This window comes from Alternaria novae-zelandiae, assembly GCF_023758075.1.
Source record: "Alternaria novae-zelandiae strain BMP 2774 chromosome Unknown scaffold_26, whole genome shotgun sequence".
Lineage (NCBI taxonomy): Eukaryota > Fungi > Ascomycota > Dothideomycetes > Pleosporales > Pleosporaceae > Alternaria > Alternaria novae-zelandiae.
In genome coordinates, this window is record NW_026056986.1 from 219539 (window position 1) to 238710 (window position 19172).

The 19172-nt window shown below is 39.8% G+C and overlaps 4 protein-coding genes across 4 annotated transcripts; 2 read left to right on the top strand and 2 right to left on the bottom strand.

Annotated features, from left to right (window-relative positions):
- Positions 1–588: 588 nt before the first annotated feature.
- J4E88_009786 (uncharacterized protein) lies at positions 589–1761 on the top strand (the record flags this gene model as incomplete). The annotated part of the gene is made up of 1 exon (XM_049403385.1): positions 589–1761. One exon carries the CDS (start codon positions 589–591, stop codon positions 1759–1761), a length of 1173 nt encoding a protein of 390 aa, XP_049250819.1.
- An 82-nt stretch (positions 1762–1843) lies between these two features.
- On the bottom strand, positions 1844–2572 carry J4E88_009787 (uncharacterized protein; the record flags this gene model as incomplete). The annotated part of the gene is made up of 2 exons (XM_049403386.1): positions 1844–2504; positions 2550–2572. The coding sequence occupies 2 exons, from the start codon at positions 2570–2572 to the stop codon at positions 1844–1846; spliced, it is 684 nt and encodes a 227-aa protein (XP_049250820.1).
- Positions 2573–6573: 4001 nt separating this feature from the next.
- J4E88_009788 (uncharacterized protein) lies at positions 6574–7840 on the top strand (the record flags this gene model as incomplete). The annotated part of the gene is made up of 3 exons (XM_049403387.1): positions 6574–7004; positions 7053–7098; positions 7151–7840. The coding sequence occupies 3 exons, from the start codon at positions 6574–6576 to the stop codon at positions 7838–7840; spliced, it is 1167 nt and encodes a 388-aa protein (XP_049250821.1).
- A 2008-nt stretch (positions 7841–9848) lies between these two features.
- On the bottom strand, positions 9849–10462 carry J4E88_009789 (uncharacterized protein; the record flags this gene model as incomplete). The annotated part of the gene is made up of 2 exons (XM_049403388.1): positions 9849–9980; positions 10043–10462. The coding sequence occupies 2 exons, from the start codon at positions 10460–10462 to the stop codon at positions 9849–9851; spliced, it is 552 nt and encodes a 183-aa protein (XP_049250822.1).
- Positions 10463–19172: the final 8710 nt, after the last annotated feature.

A 19172-nucleotide genomic window follows, 5' to 3' on the forward strand; every position in this document is an offset into this window, starting at 1 on the left:
TGAACCGAGTCTAGAGTCAAACTGATATCGTAGACGATTGTGCTTGGATGGGATTACGCGCCAGAGCTGCGAGGTCGTTAGCGATGTCTGAAGTGATACTGCCATACCAGCTATTCGCAGCGCGTCTGTGAGAGTTTGTCCACATATGCCGCTGATCTTATATCAGTCTTGGCATGAGTTAGATCGCATGGCAGGTATCAAAAAGCTGTCGCGATCAGAGCATAGTATGGCGCTTCTATTTTCAACGTATCTTGGAGTGGGATGGAGGAAGGAGTGTGGATTTGACGCGTTTGGGGGTTTGTGCTTGGCCTGAACCTCGGCACATGCAATGACCCTGAGCTAGGCCCGATTGGTCATTCCCCAAATCACGACAATTACGCGCAATTGCAACCCGTCCTCAACACCAACATTGTGAACTTTCTAGCATTCGAGAATTGTATATCACATGGAGAACCGCACACAAATATGTGGCGTTCTTCGTCATGCTCCACTTACCCCACATCGGTTAGCGCTACTGTAAATCTCAAATCGTCCTGGTCGCGACTGGACTTTTCAAACTTGAGATAGGCCAGATATATAGCCACCAGCATGCTTACGCTTCTTCTCTCAATCTTCATTGGCCTTATCGGGTTCTATCTCGGCTTCGTCTTGCTACTCACGATCCCGACTCTACAGGATCACGTCATCTTCCTGCACCGAGTAACCCGAACCTGGAATCAGGATATCAACGTACCCGAGCAATGGGGCTTTCTGCGCAACCAAGTCACACCCTTCCATCTCAAGACGCCAGATGGTGAGACTCTACATGCTTGGCACGTTCTGCCACTGGAGACATACCGCCAACATCAAACCCAACTCCGTGAGGAGCCAGTCGGACTCTGCGCGAATGTCGAAGACCGAATCTCCTTCCGTTTACTGAAAGACCCTACTGCGCAAGTAGTGATTTATCTGCATGGCGCAGCAGGTACACTGGGATCCGGGTGGCGGCCCCAAAGTTACAGGGCGATGAGCGCGACATCGACCAACGTACATGTCCTGGCTATCGACTATCGTGGTTTCGGTACCAGTTCTGGGTGGCCTTCGGAAGCTGGTCTTCTTACTGATGCGCTTACCTTGTTCAAGTTCGTAACGGATACTGCGGGTATACCACCAGAGAGGATTGTGGTCTTTGCCCAATCCATGGGTACTGCCGTAGCGTTATCGCTCACTCATCACTTGGCTTCACAGCCTACTCCTGTTGTTCTAGCGGGAGTCGTCTTAGTCGCCCCATTCGCCGATGTGGAGTCGCTTACAAAGACGTACAAGGTTGCTCACACCCTCCCGCTGCTCTCTCCTCTCGCAATATTTCCACCGCTTATGAACCTGCTGAACCGGTTTATCATCACCAAATTTCCATCTAAAGGGAAACTTGCAGCACTCATTCACCGGCTGGACAGTGTCAAAGTCAACGGCAAGCAGCGAAACTATGACATCACGTTAATACACGCCGAAGATGACTACGATATCCCATGGAGTCACTCAGATGTCCTCTTCTGGCACGCTGTTAACGCAATATTTGACTCGTCCTCTTCTATGACCTTCGAAGAGCTAGAAAAGGTGAAATTGAAAGAGAGGACGCCTCTCGGTGCTGGTGGTTGGGAAGTAGGATGGAAAGGGAAGCGTGGGATCATCAGAGAACAGATTATAAAGCATGGTTCTCACGATCGAATCATGAGTTATCCCATTGTCAGCCTGGCTATCTCGAGGGCACTCCATATGTAGGAGAAGAACCGATGGCCATCCGTAATGCATTCCCCATCTGCAGCGACTGGGTCTCGCCGTGTCGGGCCAAGGGAAACACCAATCAGACGAACGCCTCACCGTTCCAACTCAGTTTGATCGTCTTCGCTTGATCTCGGTTCTCCATTCCTCGGAACACATCAAGGATCATAAGCGAGACACCTTCCTTGCGTGATGTACCGATCTTCAGCTTTCGCCCAACTGTGTGAAGTACCTCTTCCTCATTCGCCCGAAAAGAGCCTGTCCGGTCCTGTGCACTGATATAGACAATCTCTAGCTCGGGCAAGAACATGTCGATGTCGGTGTCTACCACGGAGCTCCACATAGTTAACATAAGGTCCCATGAGGGATCTGCGCTGAAGTAATCCACGACGTTGACGGATATAGACGTGAGTAGCGCTCGCTGTGTACTAGTGAGACCGTTCACGAAAGCTCGACCAGATTGCATGTCGTCGAAGTGGAAGACGTTCTTTGTGTACTGGGTGAGAGCTGTTTCTCGGTGTAGCTGACGACATGCAAGACCGATGGTAAAAATACCCGAAACAGATGTCCAGGTACTCTTTTGGGCCACTCCAGGGGTCATGAGATCGACCAATGCTTTCTCCGGTCGCTGGAGCAAACCTGATACGAAGATGATGTTTCCGCCAACAACCAACTCGTAGATACGATTGCGCAGCTCCCCAGGAAGTCGAAGTAGAGGTGACTCGGTCTGGTTGCGAAAGGTGCTACATCTTATTAGTATGATACGGGATTCGATTTTGGTGACTTACATCGCCTCCAACGGGACCGTCATCGCGATTGCTTCAGGTGGCGTCATATCACACTTTTGTTATTAGATTGGGTTAGGAAGGTAGATGAGAGATCTTGTTGCGTACGCCGCGTTTGATTTTATTGACGCTAGCCCAGGACCGTGACTCTTAGGGTTAAGACGCGATGGGTGAGAGAGACAGCCCGACAAACGCTGGACTGGCGCTCAGCGCAGCTTCAACGTTATGTGGTGATACAAACACCGAGTTTGAACAGCCCTACGAGTTGGAATATTCAACGAGCAAATATGGTTCGAAGCCCACGTGGTTGCGGAATATTATTGTGATACACGGCGCTGTTCAGATGTAGGCGTGCACTCAAGTGCTTGGTGGTAGGGGTCTTTCGCGCTAGCCTCGATACGTCATTTACTTGGCGGAAGGGGATCGCGTCCAGTCGCGCTCAAACCTCCATCTCCGCCTCCGCCAAACATGTCCACGCTGACCTCCACACACAACTCAGCTGGCACCTTCCGTCTCCCTATACGTCACTCGTGCCCATTCGTAGAACGGAACCGGCGGCTGAACCTCCTTGCGCGTCAAGTATTTCCACCAATTCGCCCAGACATGCTGTCGTATGTACCCCACTCGATACGCGACATGCCATCCCGTTGGTAAATCGAATGTATACTGCAGCTCTTCGAGAGTCCGCATTCTCGTCTCCGGAACGAACAAATACACCAGCACAAACGCCACCATATTCAAACCTGCGAAGATAGAGAATGCAGCTGTCGGCCGAATGCTGTCCTGCAGGAATGGGAAGACTAGTACCAACACGCCAGCACCCAGAAGGTTGACCGCGACGGAAACAGCCATGCCAGCCTCCCTCGATACGAGAGGAAATACCTCTGCTGCGATCGAGAACGGAGACGTACCGGCTGTCGGGGCATAAAAGGCAACGAAGATGACCGCGAAGATGCTGACCAATGGTATCTGGACGGACGTGTCGGTGATTCTGAAGAGGAAGGCAAAGACTAGGATTGACCATGCCATGTTTGGCAGGCCGAGCAAAAGCATGACGGAACGTCCCAATCGATCCGAGGACCAATAAGCAGGAAGCCCGAACATGTAATTCGCTGCTCCAAAGGCCAGACCTATTATCGCGGATGTACGATCACTGTTTGTTCCGGCGTTGGGCCACACTATCGTACCTAAGAAGGCGATCGTATTGACGCCTGTCAGGGTCTGGGTGATCATGGATACCGAAGCGCACAGCAATGCTCGTCGACACCGCTTGTTGGACCATAACTCCCTCAGACGCTTGTAGTAGCCGTTGACACCGATGTTGTATGAGTACGGGTTGTTCTCCTTCGTTCGTTTGACCCCAACTTCGAAGTTTAGGCTGGAGATGTCGCTCCACCTCCTATTCAATGTCGCGAGCTCAATGTTACTGTTTTCATTTTGCTCGGGCTGCGGCCTGACTTGGTGCTGGCTATTGTTCCGGACCGCTGTTGCCCCTAACTTCGTTCTCTCGACATTGGGATCTAGGGCGATTCGACCTGGCGATACGGCTCCGTGTTCAGCGGCCCTTTCTAATTGTGCGCGATTTGGCGATGGCGAAGATGGCTCTCCAGAAAAGCTCGGCAAGCTGACATCTACGCGATCGGCCAGGGTGCCAAGCTCATTTGTCTCCCCTTTCAAGAGTCGGCTTTCGAAATCCAGCTGAGCATGCGCATACATGAAATCCCGACTTGCTAGTAACCGCGTGGTCTGGACCTGTTCGAAGGCTTCGAGTGCTTTGGTGTATTTTCCATGCTTCATCAAGTATCGCGGCGATTCCGGCATCAAGTATATCATCACCAGCAATGGCACTGTGGGGATGAGCACAGTGTTCGTAAGAATGCGCCATGCGGACTCTGCTCTCTCCACATAAACAACGACCAGCAAGTTTGCCAGAAACCCGAGAAAGATGCCTACTGGATCAGCGATTACACCATGTCAAGGGGAGTGGACGTACCGGCTGCATCAGCAAGCTGCCAGTTCGCCAGAACAGCGCCACGTATATGCTCCGGTGAAATTTCAGCCGCATATATTGGAACTACAAGGTGTTAGATTCATCGACGCAAGCATGAACGAGAGCTTGCACTGACCTATCGACGCTTTTGCACCCAGAGCTATTCCGTTGATAGCTCGGCAAGCTGCGAGTGAGCCTACATTTTGCGTAAGTGATGCACCGATTGTCGAGGCTATTGTGATGCCACAAGACAGCATCACACTACCTCGCCTCCCTAAGAAGTTCTCCTGCAGCGGATCTGCAAGGAGTGTACCGAAGAGGCCTGCGGAAAGCAGCGGAATGGCGTTCAGCATCCCAAACGTCCAAAGATCGGATGAAGGACAGTTCATATCCCTGCGATAGCAGAGGCCAAATTCGTCTGGCATGCCATGAGCAGTGCCATTATTGGCGCTTTGCGTCCATCCTTGGATCATACCCGCAAGACTTGCGGTCATGATTGTCGCGCGCAGAAATTTGGACTGCTTCCAAAAGCCTGTACTCTCATCCTTTTCCTTCTCCAACAACTCTTTTTCCGAATCTGTGAGCTCATCCGCGTATTTTCTCATAGCCCCATACTTGTCTCGAGCGAGACGAGCACCAAATCGAAGCAATTCATAGCGGTCTTTGAGACCGGCTAATGAAGCAAATTCCCAAACATACTCTTCTAGCTCAGTACGTTGAGTCTTGAGGTCGGGAATCGTGTCATCGAACGTCAGAAACGGATTATCTATACTATACCAAGTCAGTTGCGTTCTGTTAACATCGACTCATACGCATACTTTTGTCTTGCGCTTGTTGAGCGCTGTTGATTCGTCGCAAAGGTATGGTTCCCTACTGTGCCTCCAAAAGCTGTTGCTTGCTGAAGGGGTTCAGTCATAGTGGCCAGCGCTTTGAGCAAGAGTACCTAGGTATGTTGCTTAGGGGCCGTAATCAATGTGCGACAACGCGCCCCAGCATCACAATATATGTTTGCCTGCCGCATCGGGCTGAGTCCTATAAGGTTGACAGGCCTTTCCAAGGGCGAGCCTGATCGTGCATACGGCATGTCTTGTCGGGGTCCTCCACCGCCATATTACCTACAAATGCTCCTAGACGGGTGGCTGAGCAATAAGTCCACGTTCTGATGATCGCCCTCTTCTCAGTGGATTGGTTGCCTTGCCAATGCTTTTCGCATGCATCGCTGCCCTTTTTCAGGCGACATGGGTCTTGGGAGACTTCGGCCAATGAACGCATACATCGCTAAGTGCCTTCAGACGCCACCAAGCCGCAATTGGCATTAGGGTCAGCCCTTGCATCACCTTGCAACCTTGGATTTATTGGTGACACTTAATTCTCTCCTCAGCCCTCTGCCGAGCAGCATGCTTTGAAATCGCCTAGCTAGGACGCGCCATCGCGGGGACGTCTGTTCTGCCTTTCGAGACGCCGTTCGAGACGATGAACCAGTTTACGTGAAATCGCAGGCATTCGGAATGAGCTTCCGAATGACGAGTGCCTCGGCGTATGAGCTGTCCCCGCAGCCCGCTCGGCTAGTCGATATGTGGTCTGGTGAGAAAGGGACGGCACATAAGCGGCTGCCTACTTGATCTGTAATAGTGTGGCCGTCGAGCTTTCCCCGCCAGCCGCTTTCCCCAGGTACGTGTGGAGTTGCCCCAGCCCGTTGACGCATCGGACGAATGCCAACCCTTGCATGGAGCATTTGACTGTTTATACTTGACACTTACGTCAACTCACTTCACACGTGTGCCTCTCACATTACCCGTCCTCATTCTCGGTCATGAACAGGCTGCACGCGTTCTGCTAAGCCCCTTCTTGATCTTTGAGCCGCCTGGCAAGAGGCCTTCTTCAAATGAAATCGATGCCGCATCCGTAACGATCGTTGCGCTTTCGCCTGCACTTATCAGACGATATCCTTGTGTAACACCACAACCTGGCTCCTGACTTCCTCCAACGATCCACTTTAAAGCGGGCCTGGCCACCACACACGGCACCCAAGTAACCATGGCCGAGCCGGTCTCCAGCATAATTACCATCGCAACGGTTGGGCTGGCCCTCGTCCGAGCATGCAAGAACTATATCGAAGCGGTGCGGGAAATCGACGACTTGGTCGACCGACTCCTCGAAAGGATAACAGAGTTGCATGGAGTTGTACGCCTACTCAACTCGAAGTACCATCAAGCTGAGCCCGATGGCAATAGCGAGCCGTCAATCTTGGTGCGTGAGAAGATCGCGCTATGTCGCGATCGTCTTAGAGAGATCAAACGCAAGATAGCGGATTTGGGACTTCAAAGCAAAAGTGCGGAGACCTTTCTCGACAAGGCCTCTGTGAAACGAAGAATGGACGCAGTAGCCAAGGATATCGAATTCGCGGTAGATGACATTCGACGATACCTCGGAGATATCGTCCTTGTCACCGGAGCCTGCTCATATCTGTTCGTACGGTTCTTCCTCAGACTAATACATCTCTAACGCCATGCTAGTGAAGTCAGCTCCTATATTCGCCGCGTTTCCGAGAGCTCAGTACCAGTAAGTATACGTGGAATGTATAGCAGAAGAGATGGTGCTGACGCTTAGACAGCAACCCATAGCGTATGACAGCAAAGAGCATCGGCCAGCTCAAGATGACCTCGTCTCGCTTGATCGATGGTTCTCAAATACGGACACTATCTCAGATCCAGCACACCTCCACAGAGCGTCCAATCCGACATCACCACCGCGTTTCTCTGTCTCCTCGTCCTCTTCGAGCGCTCTTCTTACACAATCCGACGACGACGAAAGCATTCTTTCTAAACAAATCTTCGGCATCTCAAAGCCAGAGGAAGACTGGAAAGTCTTCCACCGCAAAGTGGTGCAGTGCAAAGATGACCCCGCCCTCGTCGCAGAAATTCATTCGATGTTGGAACAGCACCCAGAGCCTGCCACCCTCGTAAACATTCTGGGGGACCATCAACGCGCTCCCCTTCACCTCGCAGCGCAGCGTGGCTATGTCAATCTAGCTCGCATTCTCCTCGTATTCGGCGCCGATATCAACGCCAAAGACACCGAGCCTGCTTCCGTGTTAGATCATGCCGTCGCACACAATCAAGTAGACTTCATCACAATCATATTGGATATGGGTGCCGACGAGTCAGCAATACTGGAACGAAACAGGAATCAATTGGAGCATAAAAAGGCTGTCATTGCGCTTAGAAAGGCGCGGCAGCAAAATCCAACCACGGAGAAGGCCCGAAAATTTAGCTGGAGTCTTGCAAGAATACGCTCAAGCTGAGCCATTCGTCTCGCGGAATCGTCATCCGGACCCCAATCTGACGGTGGCAACTGTGTGGCGAAGCTGCAGCCCTAGCGGCGAACACGACAGGGCTGCAGACTGTAGCCTACTGCATGGAGCGGAGGTGGGGTTACTCACCGGTCACTAGCCCACCACCGGACGGTCTTACACAGCATTTACGACCCTGGGCCCCCACCGCGCCGTGCCTTCGGAACGTCTTCTCGTTCTCGGACATGCTCGCGTTACTAGCCGATCGGGCCGTGCCACCTGCCACGGAACACCACAGCTGCGGCCTTATCGGGTCATCCTCGTTGCATGTTTAGGCTGTCTGCACGAAGTATGTCGTACCCACGCCATGCTGGTCAATACGACCTCCCCCTGCCGGGATTTTCGGTCTTGGGTGCTGAAACCTAGGTCCTACGTTAGAGTCATCTCTTCCAATCAGGTCGAGGTACACGCAAAGATTACAAGACCAAGTGATTGCTCCCAAGCACTCTCTCTCTAGCCAGCGAGCATATATCCAGTCTACACGACTTCATTGGATGCTCGACTTCTTGCAAAGACTCGTAGCTACACACGTCTCTTTTCCTTCAACGTTCATACCTCATGACCTATGAAAGAAACACACCTCTTGTCGCTTCTCGGCAGCTGGACGACGTTTTGCACGGGGTTGGGGCTCAGAAACTGCAAAACCCAGAAAATATCCCAGGCCTTTGGCTCAGGGCCGCATCGCAAACTCGATCTCACGATGTGCGGCCTCTCTCATCCAAGGTGGCCACATCGTGAGTTCATGTCAAATCCTAAGGCAACCGGCTCACGTGGTCAGCGACAGAGTGAATACTCTATTTGTCTGCCATCGCCTGTTGACGCACATGAACACTCTAGCAAGAACCAGATTTATCCACTTTACCAACAATCACTGCCAATCCACCTTCGCCCATTCACACCTACCCAAACCTCAACCCCTACACTAGACGACTACACTCCAGAGTCATGAATCCCAACTTCACTATAGCCTGCGGGGCTGATAGCTACTCTGTCGATCTGGACGTCATTACCCCCTACTCTGAATACTTTCGGCGCGCAACAGAATTTGGGAAGGAGGCTTCCGAAGGCACCATAACGCTTCATGACGACGAACCTGCTATGGTCAGTCTCATGATTGAGTTCTTTCATGAAGGCGAATACGACGCCACTTCCTGGAAGATTGATCCGCGCGCAAAGGATCTGACATGGATCAGAGGTTGTGGTAGTAGCCCTTACGCCAGCTACGAGAGTATCGATCAAGACGACTCATACAAGGGTGGTGACGTGGGTTCGAGCTTGCCTTCAGCAGAAGTAGCACCATCTGTCGGCGCTACATCCTCAACTACCTCGCAGAAGCGGAAACTTCAAACATCACAAAACGCACAATCAGATCAGATCGTCCAAAAACGACAGCGGATACTTCAAGGCATGCCAAAGGGCTCAGGCCGAGCGCTCTATCACACCCCAACACCCCGCCACATGTTGCTGCACCTTCAGCTCTGGGAAGTCGCAGACAAGTACTTAGTACCCGACCTACAGGCGCTATGTACGAAGAGGTTCCAGGAAGCAGCGGAATACTACCATCCCAATCCCGAGACGATTGACGCTATCTTGTGGGTTTACGAAGAACTTCCTGAGCATGCGGTCGATCTGCGGGAGGCGGTGTTTATGGTCGTCGACGAGCATCCAGAGCTGCTCGATGATGATGCGGTTAGGGAGTCTCCATCTTGTCAAGGTCTACGTCGTTATATGTCTTCACGGGAACTTGGAAGGTCGCAGCGGATCATAACTCATCAACGCGGGGTTTGGCCTTATGTTTCTTAGGATGGTGGAGTCATTGTTATTATACCATGTACCATTCTCAGGATGTTGTAAGCTCTTATAAGATATGTTTTCTACACGCCCATAATGATAATCTTTTACACATTACGCACGAGATTAGACGTAATTGAAGCTGCCCATATTGTATCTGAGCACGATCTTATTCCTTCGCACTCCAGTCGACCAGCGCATCTGCACCCAATTTGTCTTTGATGATCCGCTCGCTCAGATCCCAGAGCGCAGCACCAAGGTTCTCATCGCTGGCTTGAGATGTCTCTTTGCCTGGTTGGCCCTGCAGTCACGTATCAGTCATCGAGCCCAACAGTGTTGTTTCTAAAGTCAAGGGCAACTTACGGGGTCGTTGAAGTAGTACCCATTCATGTTCTTCTCTTCGATCTCATCTGCCGTGCAGCACCACAGCGCACTGTACGACCCCTGCTCCACGTCTCGTCCAGCGAAGAGCATGGCATTTGACAACAGCTTGCCGGTAATACCAGGATACGCGTCCTTCCACTGCTGCTGCATAGCCGTATTAACTGCACCAGGATGTACGGAGAGAGCGTAGACATTGTCACCATTGGGCTTGATGACGCGGTCCCGCAGGCCGTACTTCGCGAACAGGATCATGGCCAACTTTGTGCGTCCATACAGTCGTGTGGGGTCCATCGAGCTATCGTTGATCTCGTCCATGCTCGCAAAGTGCACGTCCGACGGCGCAGTACGATGCATCTCACTCGACTCAAAGACGACCCTCGGCGCAGGCTTCGTGCCCATCTTACCCGTCTTGCGTAGTATTGAAATAGGATAAGATAAAGATTAATTAAATACTAAAAGTAGGCGGCAAAGCTGCCCCTATATGCTAGCTACTAAGGTAGCTAGAAACTAGCTACCTAAATATTTAAATTCTAATACTCTTCTTTAGAATTTAATAATTTTATACTACTATTAAGACTAAGTAGCTTTATTAAACTCTCTAAACTTTATAGAAAAAAAAAAGAAGAGTACTACTTATTACTCTAAGTTTAGCTAAAACTTTTTTATTTCTTTAGTTTAAGAGCTACTTTAAAGTACTTAAAAGTAACTTACTATAAAAGCTAAGTAAGCCTATTAGCTACCTAATTAGCTATTAAAATATACTTAAGTATAATTATACTAGCTTCTTAAACTTCTCTAGTATAGTACTATTAAATATTAATATACTTAGATCTAGCGTAGTTATTAAAGTTACTAGCTAGCGTAATTACGCTTTAGTTATTTACTTTAATAAAAGTTACTAGTAAATTTAGCTTTATAACTTAAAATTTAGCTAGTAGTTTTCTTAGCTAGATAGCTTTCTTAGTAGTTTAGGTCTAGCTTATATACTTAGCTTTATATAATAAAAGAGTAATAGTATACTAGTATTTTAAGCTCTAGCTAATAGCTATACTTTCTAAATTAAATATATAGCTAGAGATAGAGTACTACTTTTCTAGATTACTTCTCTAATTAGTATTTATATAGCCTTAAAGAGCTTATAATTTACTTTTATAGACTAGAACTAGCTTATTAGTACCTTTAAGGTACTACTAAAGGTACTTTATAGTAGTGTAGTAATTCTCTACTAAGTTAGCTATATAGTAGCTAAGGTAGCTTATAGTAAAAGTAATATTAAGTTTTATACTTAGTATTAGGTATATAAGAAATTCTATAGTTTTTTAGTAGTATTTAATATTAGGCTTTAGAGCCTAAAAGCCTTCTAGTTTAGACTTAAAGTAGCTTTTTATAAAAGTGCTATTAAAGCTATATATTAGAAACCTATATTCTAGATAGTTAGATAACGTTATATAACCTAACCTAGCGTAAGTATAAGTAGATCTAGAAAATTATTACCTAGAAGGTAATAATTTGTCTATTCTTACTAGATAATATACTATTACTCTACTATCTCTTGTATTCTATATTAATTAGTAGTTAATTATTTAATATTTAAATTATTTATTTTATAATACGCTTATATTATATAATATCTACTTATAATACTTATAGTAATAGTTATACGCTAATAAATATTAATAATAATATAGAACTATCTAACGTAGTAGTATTAGCTATAAGTCTATTAGTACTAACTTCTATTAAGAAGAAAGTGTATAAGCTAATACCTTCTATATCTAAGATAGATAATAACGTTAGTAATAGTCTAATCTTACTACTATTACTATAGAATTATATTCTTACTTCTAATAAGACCTAGAATATTCTAGAAAAGACTATTTTAGACTAGAAGCTACAACGCCTTTATACTTAAAGAACTCTCTAACTAAAGCGTATTAAGCTAGCTAAGTTATAGAATCTTTACGCTAGAGTTACTATAAGTAATTTAACTACTCTTAAGAAGAATATAAGAGTGCTATCTATAACTTACTTAAAGAATACTTTCTCTACTAGAGGCCTTCTAAGACTTAAACCTTTATAGTTATTCTTAAAGACTAACTAAGCGTAATATAATTACTAGAAGTAGAATTATAAGTTATACTTTCTTTATATACTATAAAGCTTTATAATAGAGATATAAAGAGTAGATTTTAGTACTATATATATCTCTAAGCTATTAAAGACTCTATAGTATATCTATTAGGTATTAGAGAAGTACTAGAACTCTACCTAGATACTATTATAGGTAGATCTTAAGTATATTATATTAAACTTACTTAGTTTTTTACAAGAGTATAAATAACACACTTATAATTACTTTAAGTGTACTATATAGTATAGTAATTAGAATCTTATAGACCTTTTAGATTATATAAGGCTATTATAGAAGAAACTTAGATTAGACTAAATACTAGATATATAAGTACTAGAGTATACTATAGCCTTATAGAATAATATTAGAAAGAGCTTACTCTTACTTTCTATAGACTAACGTTCTACACTTTTATAAGTAGAAGAATATACTAACTTTATTTTCTAATAAAAGTTCTATATTATAAAAAATAAGCTATAACTATCTAAGAAGAATAGATCTTAACCTACCTAAGATTAATCTAATGTTTAGAGTGCTAGTAGACTTTTAAAAAATACTAAGCACGCTAGATTAGTCTAGAATAGATTAAAGAGAGATAGTTTAGATAATAATAATGTATCTAAAAAGTAAATTACATACTATAAATATAGTAAAGTTAGTTATTATAAGAATAAATATCTAAAGGCTAATAAGTTTAATACTATAGATAAGTCTACTAATAAGTCTAAGTTAGAAAAAGACTAGAGGTAGAAGAATTAATCTTCTACTTTACTACTTATATCTCTTTAAATAAGAAGAATAAGAATATAGAAATGCTACGTAAGACCTTATAGCCTACTCTATTCTAACTCTTAATAGTAAAGTTTACTTTTAAGACATCTAAGCCTAAAGAAGTAATAATTAATAGTAGTTTATAACTAAACCTTATCTCTACTATATTAGTAAAGAAGTAAGAATTAGTTATTAATTCTTTACCTAACCTTCTTATAGAAAAGGTTAATAGTAGAAAGCTTACTATCTATAGAATAACTAAAGTAGATATTACTATTACTAATTTATAAGACTACGTAAAGACGTAGTGTATTCTATTTATAGTGTCTAACCTAAATAGATATACTATATATTTAGAATTACTATAGATTAATTACTATAACTTTAGGTTAAACTATACTTTATAGCGTATACTCTTTAGAGATAATAAGACTAAAGAGGTTAGCTCTTTTTAAAAGATTATAGTAGAAGATATCTAATTATTTAAAAAGAGTATATATAATCTTAGTGTAGACGTGTATACCTATTTAGTAGATATAGTAGGTTAGAATAACCTATTCTTAGCTTAAATAAGTAATATACCTCTACTATATATAGAGTTTATTAATATTTGTTCTAAGAAGAACTTAGTAATTATTACTAAGTATAGCCTATAAGACCTAGCTCTAAACTTAGAACCTAGAATAAATCTACTATATATACTATTATATAATCTTTCTTAAACTAAGTTAGAGCTTTTTAGAAAGTACCTAGAAGAGTATATAGTATAAGAGTAGATAAGACGCTTAAAGTTACTAGCTAGCGTACCTATTCTCTTTATTAAAAAGAAGAATAGCTCTATAAAACTATATATTAACTATTATAGCTTAAATAAGATTATAATTAAGAATAGACACTTACTACCTCTAATTATAGAGTCTTTAGACTACTTAGCGTAAGCTAAGTACTATACTAAGCTAGATATATAAGAAGCTTACTATAGAATTTATATTTAGAAAGAAGATAAGTAGAAAACTATATTTTATACCTAATATAGTTATTTTAAGTATACTATAATGCCTTTTAGCTTTATAAATATACCTACCTAGTTTTAGGTATATATTAACTAGACTTTTATTAGTCTAATTAATATATTATATATTATCTATCTAAATAATATTTTTATTTTCTTAAATACTCTTAAAGAATATAAAGTATATATTAAGAAAGTCTTATAGAAACTGCGCAAGGCTAAGCTTTATTTAAAGCTTAGTAAGTATAAGTAGTATACTTAACGTACTAAGTACCTTAGTTATATTATTATACTTAATAGAATTAAGATTAACTAAGACTATATTAAGACTATCTAGAATTAGCCTAAGCTACGTATAGTTTATAATATTTAGGTATTTATTAGCTTTATAAACTACTATTACTAATTTATTACTAGTTTTTCTAAATTAGCTCTACTATTAACTATTTTAATATAGAAAAGCCTAGGTGTAGCTAGAGGTAGCTACGCTATATAGAGAGAAAAGAGCTAGTCTCTAGATATTAGTAAAGCTACTAGAAAGGCTTTCTATAAGCTTAAGAACTCTTTTTTAAAGAAACTAATTTTAGCTTACTTTAAAAGAGATTATAAGACAAAGGTTAAAGTTAATATATCTAGAAGTGTAATATTAGGTATTCTAAGCTAATATATTATAGAATTACCTAAGCTAGATAACTAGTATCTAGTTAACTTCTATTTACGTAAGCTTATTATAGCAGAGTATAATTATAATATATATAACTAAGAACTATTAGCTATTATTAAAAGTTTAGAATATTAGTAATATTACCTTAAGAGTATCTATTTTAAGATCTTTACTAATTATATAAACCTTAAGTAGTTTATAGAAACTAAGGCTCTTAACTATTATTAAGTTTAGTCTTACCTAGTACTTACGCAATATAATTTTAACTTAATTTATTATTCTAGAAGCACTAATCTAGTAGATAGCCTATTATACTACTTTAATTATATAGCTAAGTTATAGAAGCTAGCTTAGAAGTATAATAAAGCCTTTATATAGCTTATAAGAGATATTATTCTTAATAAGAGTAAGAAGATCTTCTTAGCTATAGCTGCGCTAATAAAGTCTAGTTCTAGATTAGAACTACTAAATAAATTAAGTAAAGCGCTTAATAAGTTTAAGTAAGTTAATTAAACTAAACTAAGAGAGTAAGAGTCTATAGAAGATTAGAATACCTCTAATAAGGCTAGTAAATTCTTCTTAGAAGAATTAGACTTAGATATAGAATAGATAGACCTATTAGAATCTATTATAGATTATAGTTACCTCTAGAAGCTTACTAATATAGAAAGTAAGTTAAAGGTACTTATAGAGTACTATAATAACCTACTAGTAGAATATTTTAAAGTAAGACGTATATTAGAAAAGCTCTAACATTAATATACCTAGAAGAGTATAAAAAAGAACGTTACTAAGTATTATTATAATTACTTAGCCTACTATAAGGTAACGCTAGCTTACTATAAACTATATAGTCTACTAGAATCTCTACCTTCTCTAGATTAACTCTAGAAGAAAGCTACTATTATTATAGACTAGCCTTAAAGTATAGCTATAATAAGCGTTAGTAGAGATATTATATTTCTTAGAGAAAGAGCTTATAGTAAGCTTTACTCTATATACTAAGCTAAGGCTTAGGTAAAGCCTAAGCCTATTATATACTCTCTATAGTACTTATAAAATTCTATATAACTTTCTATTATAAGCTAGAGAATACTCTATATAAAACTAATACTTAAGAATAAAGCTAAGTATTCTTAACTATAATAGTAGAGGTAAAGTACTATATAACTTTTATAGCTTAAAAGTAGTAATAATAAAATATAAAAAATAACCTTTATAATAGATTTCTTATGTAAATACTCTAAGAGTAAGATAGATATATAATAACGCTACTATAGCTAGTGCTAGAAAACTCTATAGTCTATAGCGCGCGCGCTATAGTAGTTATATATATAGATTATAGTAGTAGAGTATATAGCTAGCGCGCCTATATTACTAAGATACTATTAGCTAAGTAGACTTATATAGAAATCTTTTTAGGCTGTATATAATAATACGCTACTATATATATATTACTATAATATACTTATATAATCTCTACTACGCTACTTTATCTATATTTTTACTACTCTAATTATACTTTATATTAGCGCTACACTATTACTATAGCGTATCTAATAGTACTTAATAGTAGCTATAGCTTAGCTTTAGATAAGTAGTCTTCTAGGCGCTCTTTAGATAATCTTTTTAGTAACTCTATACTAGACTATAGAGCTAATAGTAGAATTATATATAAGAGATAGACTATTAATAGATTTAAAGTAGATAGTAATAGTAATAAGAAGAATCTTATTTTAGTAGAGATAGATCTTAATATGCTATATCTCTCTTATATTAAGTTTACTAAGAATTATAGAACTATCTAGCGTTATCTATATAGTAGAGGTAAGTTTTAGGTCTAGAAGTTTACTATTATAGCACTACTAATACACTATTTAGAGATTACTTATTAAATTTACTTATATAAGAAGCTCTACTATAAGCGTATTAATAACCTTTTTACTACTAATAAAGAGCTTTAAGTTCTCTTCTATTACTAGTTTAAACTAGTATATTATAGTATTAATAATAATAACTCTTATATTATAATAGCTAGTATAATTAGCGCTAGCGTAGAGCTAAGGTAAGGCTAGAAAGCTATCTTTATGTCTGCCTTTAACTACTTAGCTAGAGCGTTCTTTAAGCTTCTTAAGATAGTTTAGACCTAGAGCTTTATTATAACTTTAGTACCTCTCTACACTACTAAGTATTATAATAACTAGAGTAGTAGTAGTATAGAAGTTTAGCTAGCTCTATTAATACTTTCTTATAGTTATAGTAGTAACGCTATAGCCTTAGTTAATACTATTATACGTAATATAAGTAAGATAATAGCGTAAATATTAGTAGTTTAGTAGGCCTAGAGTAATACTATTACTAATCTTTTTAATATTGTAGTAAGTGCTATTATAGTAAACTTCTAGCTTTACTTACTAACTTAAACTTTACTAGACTACTAGCACTACTAGCTAGTAGCGCCTTCTAGAGGCTATCTCTCTATTCTTATCTAGATTCTATAGCTATTACTATTTACGCTCTCTACGTTACTACTTTTACTTATATACTCTACTACGCTATAACTATTTCTAAGACTACTATATTAGTAGTAGCTCTAGTTTATACTATAGCTTACGCTAAAGTTACTATAAATATTACTATAGCTATTTTAGTTTTTCTATATACTACCTCTATAATAGCGCGCGTAGTAGCTATTATAGTTACTCTAGATCTAGGTCTTATTTACTATTTTCTTTAGAGAAGTACTACTAACGTAACTAGCTAGGCCTATTATAGTAGTATTAGAAAACTTAGTTAGAGCTAGATTCTTAGTAAATAGAGCTATAAGGTTCTTGCTTATAGAATATAGCGTAATCTTAGATTATAACTCTAGAATTTAGTTTAGTGCTATTTTATTCTTGTACTAGTTTCTAGTGTAAACCTTAGTTTACCTCTCTATTCTCTATTATAGATAAAGTCTAGCGCTCTTATAGTGCTAGTAATAAAAAAAGCTTTTTTTTTTAAACTTATGTTATACTATTATAATATTATATACTTCTATACTTTACTTTAAACTATACTAGCGCTGCTATATTTAGAAAATTCTTTAGAAAATACTATAATAGGTTAGCGTAGCTAATCTATTTTACTAGTACTTAACGTTTACTATAACTTTACGCGCTCTTAGCTTATAGAATTTTCTCTACTCTAAATTTCTATAGCGCTAGGTTAGTTTCTTTTAATTCTAAGGCAGGCTTTAGCTAGAAATTAGCCTATACCTAGCTAGAAAGTAGATCTTTAGTAGCCTTTTCTACTAAATCTATATAGATAGTTTTATAAAAGTTACTAGAGAGATCTAATATAACTATAAGTAGTGTAGGTATAGTAACTACTATATACTTAACCTATAGCTAGTTAAGTTTACTACTTAGCCTATTTATCTTAATATTATATATTAAGAACTAAACTTTATTACTAGATTAGAAATATTCTATAGAACGTTAGCTATAATTAGTTACTTTCTACTAGCGCTACTACTAAAATATAATAGCTACCTACGCTAGCTTAGCTCTACTACGTAGGTATTCTAAAAACTTTATAGCTAAGCTACTTAGAGAAGTATCTACCTTACTAGAAATTAGTATCTTCTATAATAAGTCTACTATATAGCTATTTAGAAGTAGGTTTAGACTTATACTTATAACTAAGAAGTCTCTATTATTTAGTGCTAATTAATATATAGAGAGATAAGTAGGCTAGTTAGTCTACTTAAAGTTTACTATTATATAAAGTACTACTTAAACTTTTTAGTTTACGCGCTCTATTCTACTATTAGTCTAGAAGTAATGCGTAGTAGATAGAAGCTAGTTAATATCTATAAGCTAGTAGAGAGTCTTCTAAAAGCTACTTAACTAGTTAGAACCTTAGTTTATAATAATAGTAGTTAGAAAACTATAGAAACGCTACTAGGTATTGTAAAAAACGCGCGTATAATACTCTATAGCTATTAATATTATAGCCTCTAACTATATATACTTTAATAGTTAGTCTATTATTACTAATAGATACTATAGTAAGTTAGAGAACTTCTAAGAAAGCTTAGTTATAAAATCTATAAAAATCTATATTTAATATTACGTAGTAACTAGTATTAGCTATAAAAGACTCTAATATTTCTTTCTTAAGACGTATACGCTATAGTAGTAGTAGTTATAGATATATTACGCTATATTAGCTAATATACTATTCTAATAGTAGTTATAGCGTAGTAGCTAGAATATAGTATTCTTTCTAAAGTACTTTACTAGACTTTCTTTATACGTACACTAGATAACTATAGTAGTTAAAAGCTTTTATAATAGTAGCTATATAATACTACGCTAAAGAAGTATACTATATACACTTACTATATAGTTACTAACCTACTAGTTAGTACGCGCTTTAGTAAAGAACTTCTAGAATCTATCTAGTATAGCCTATAGTCTAGATATATAACTATAGTTCTGCGTAATAGCCTTATTCTATAACTATTATATATATATATCTATAAAGA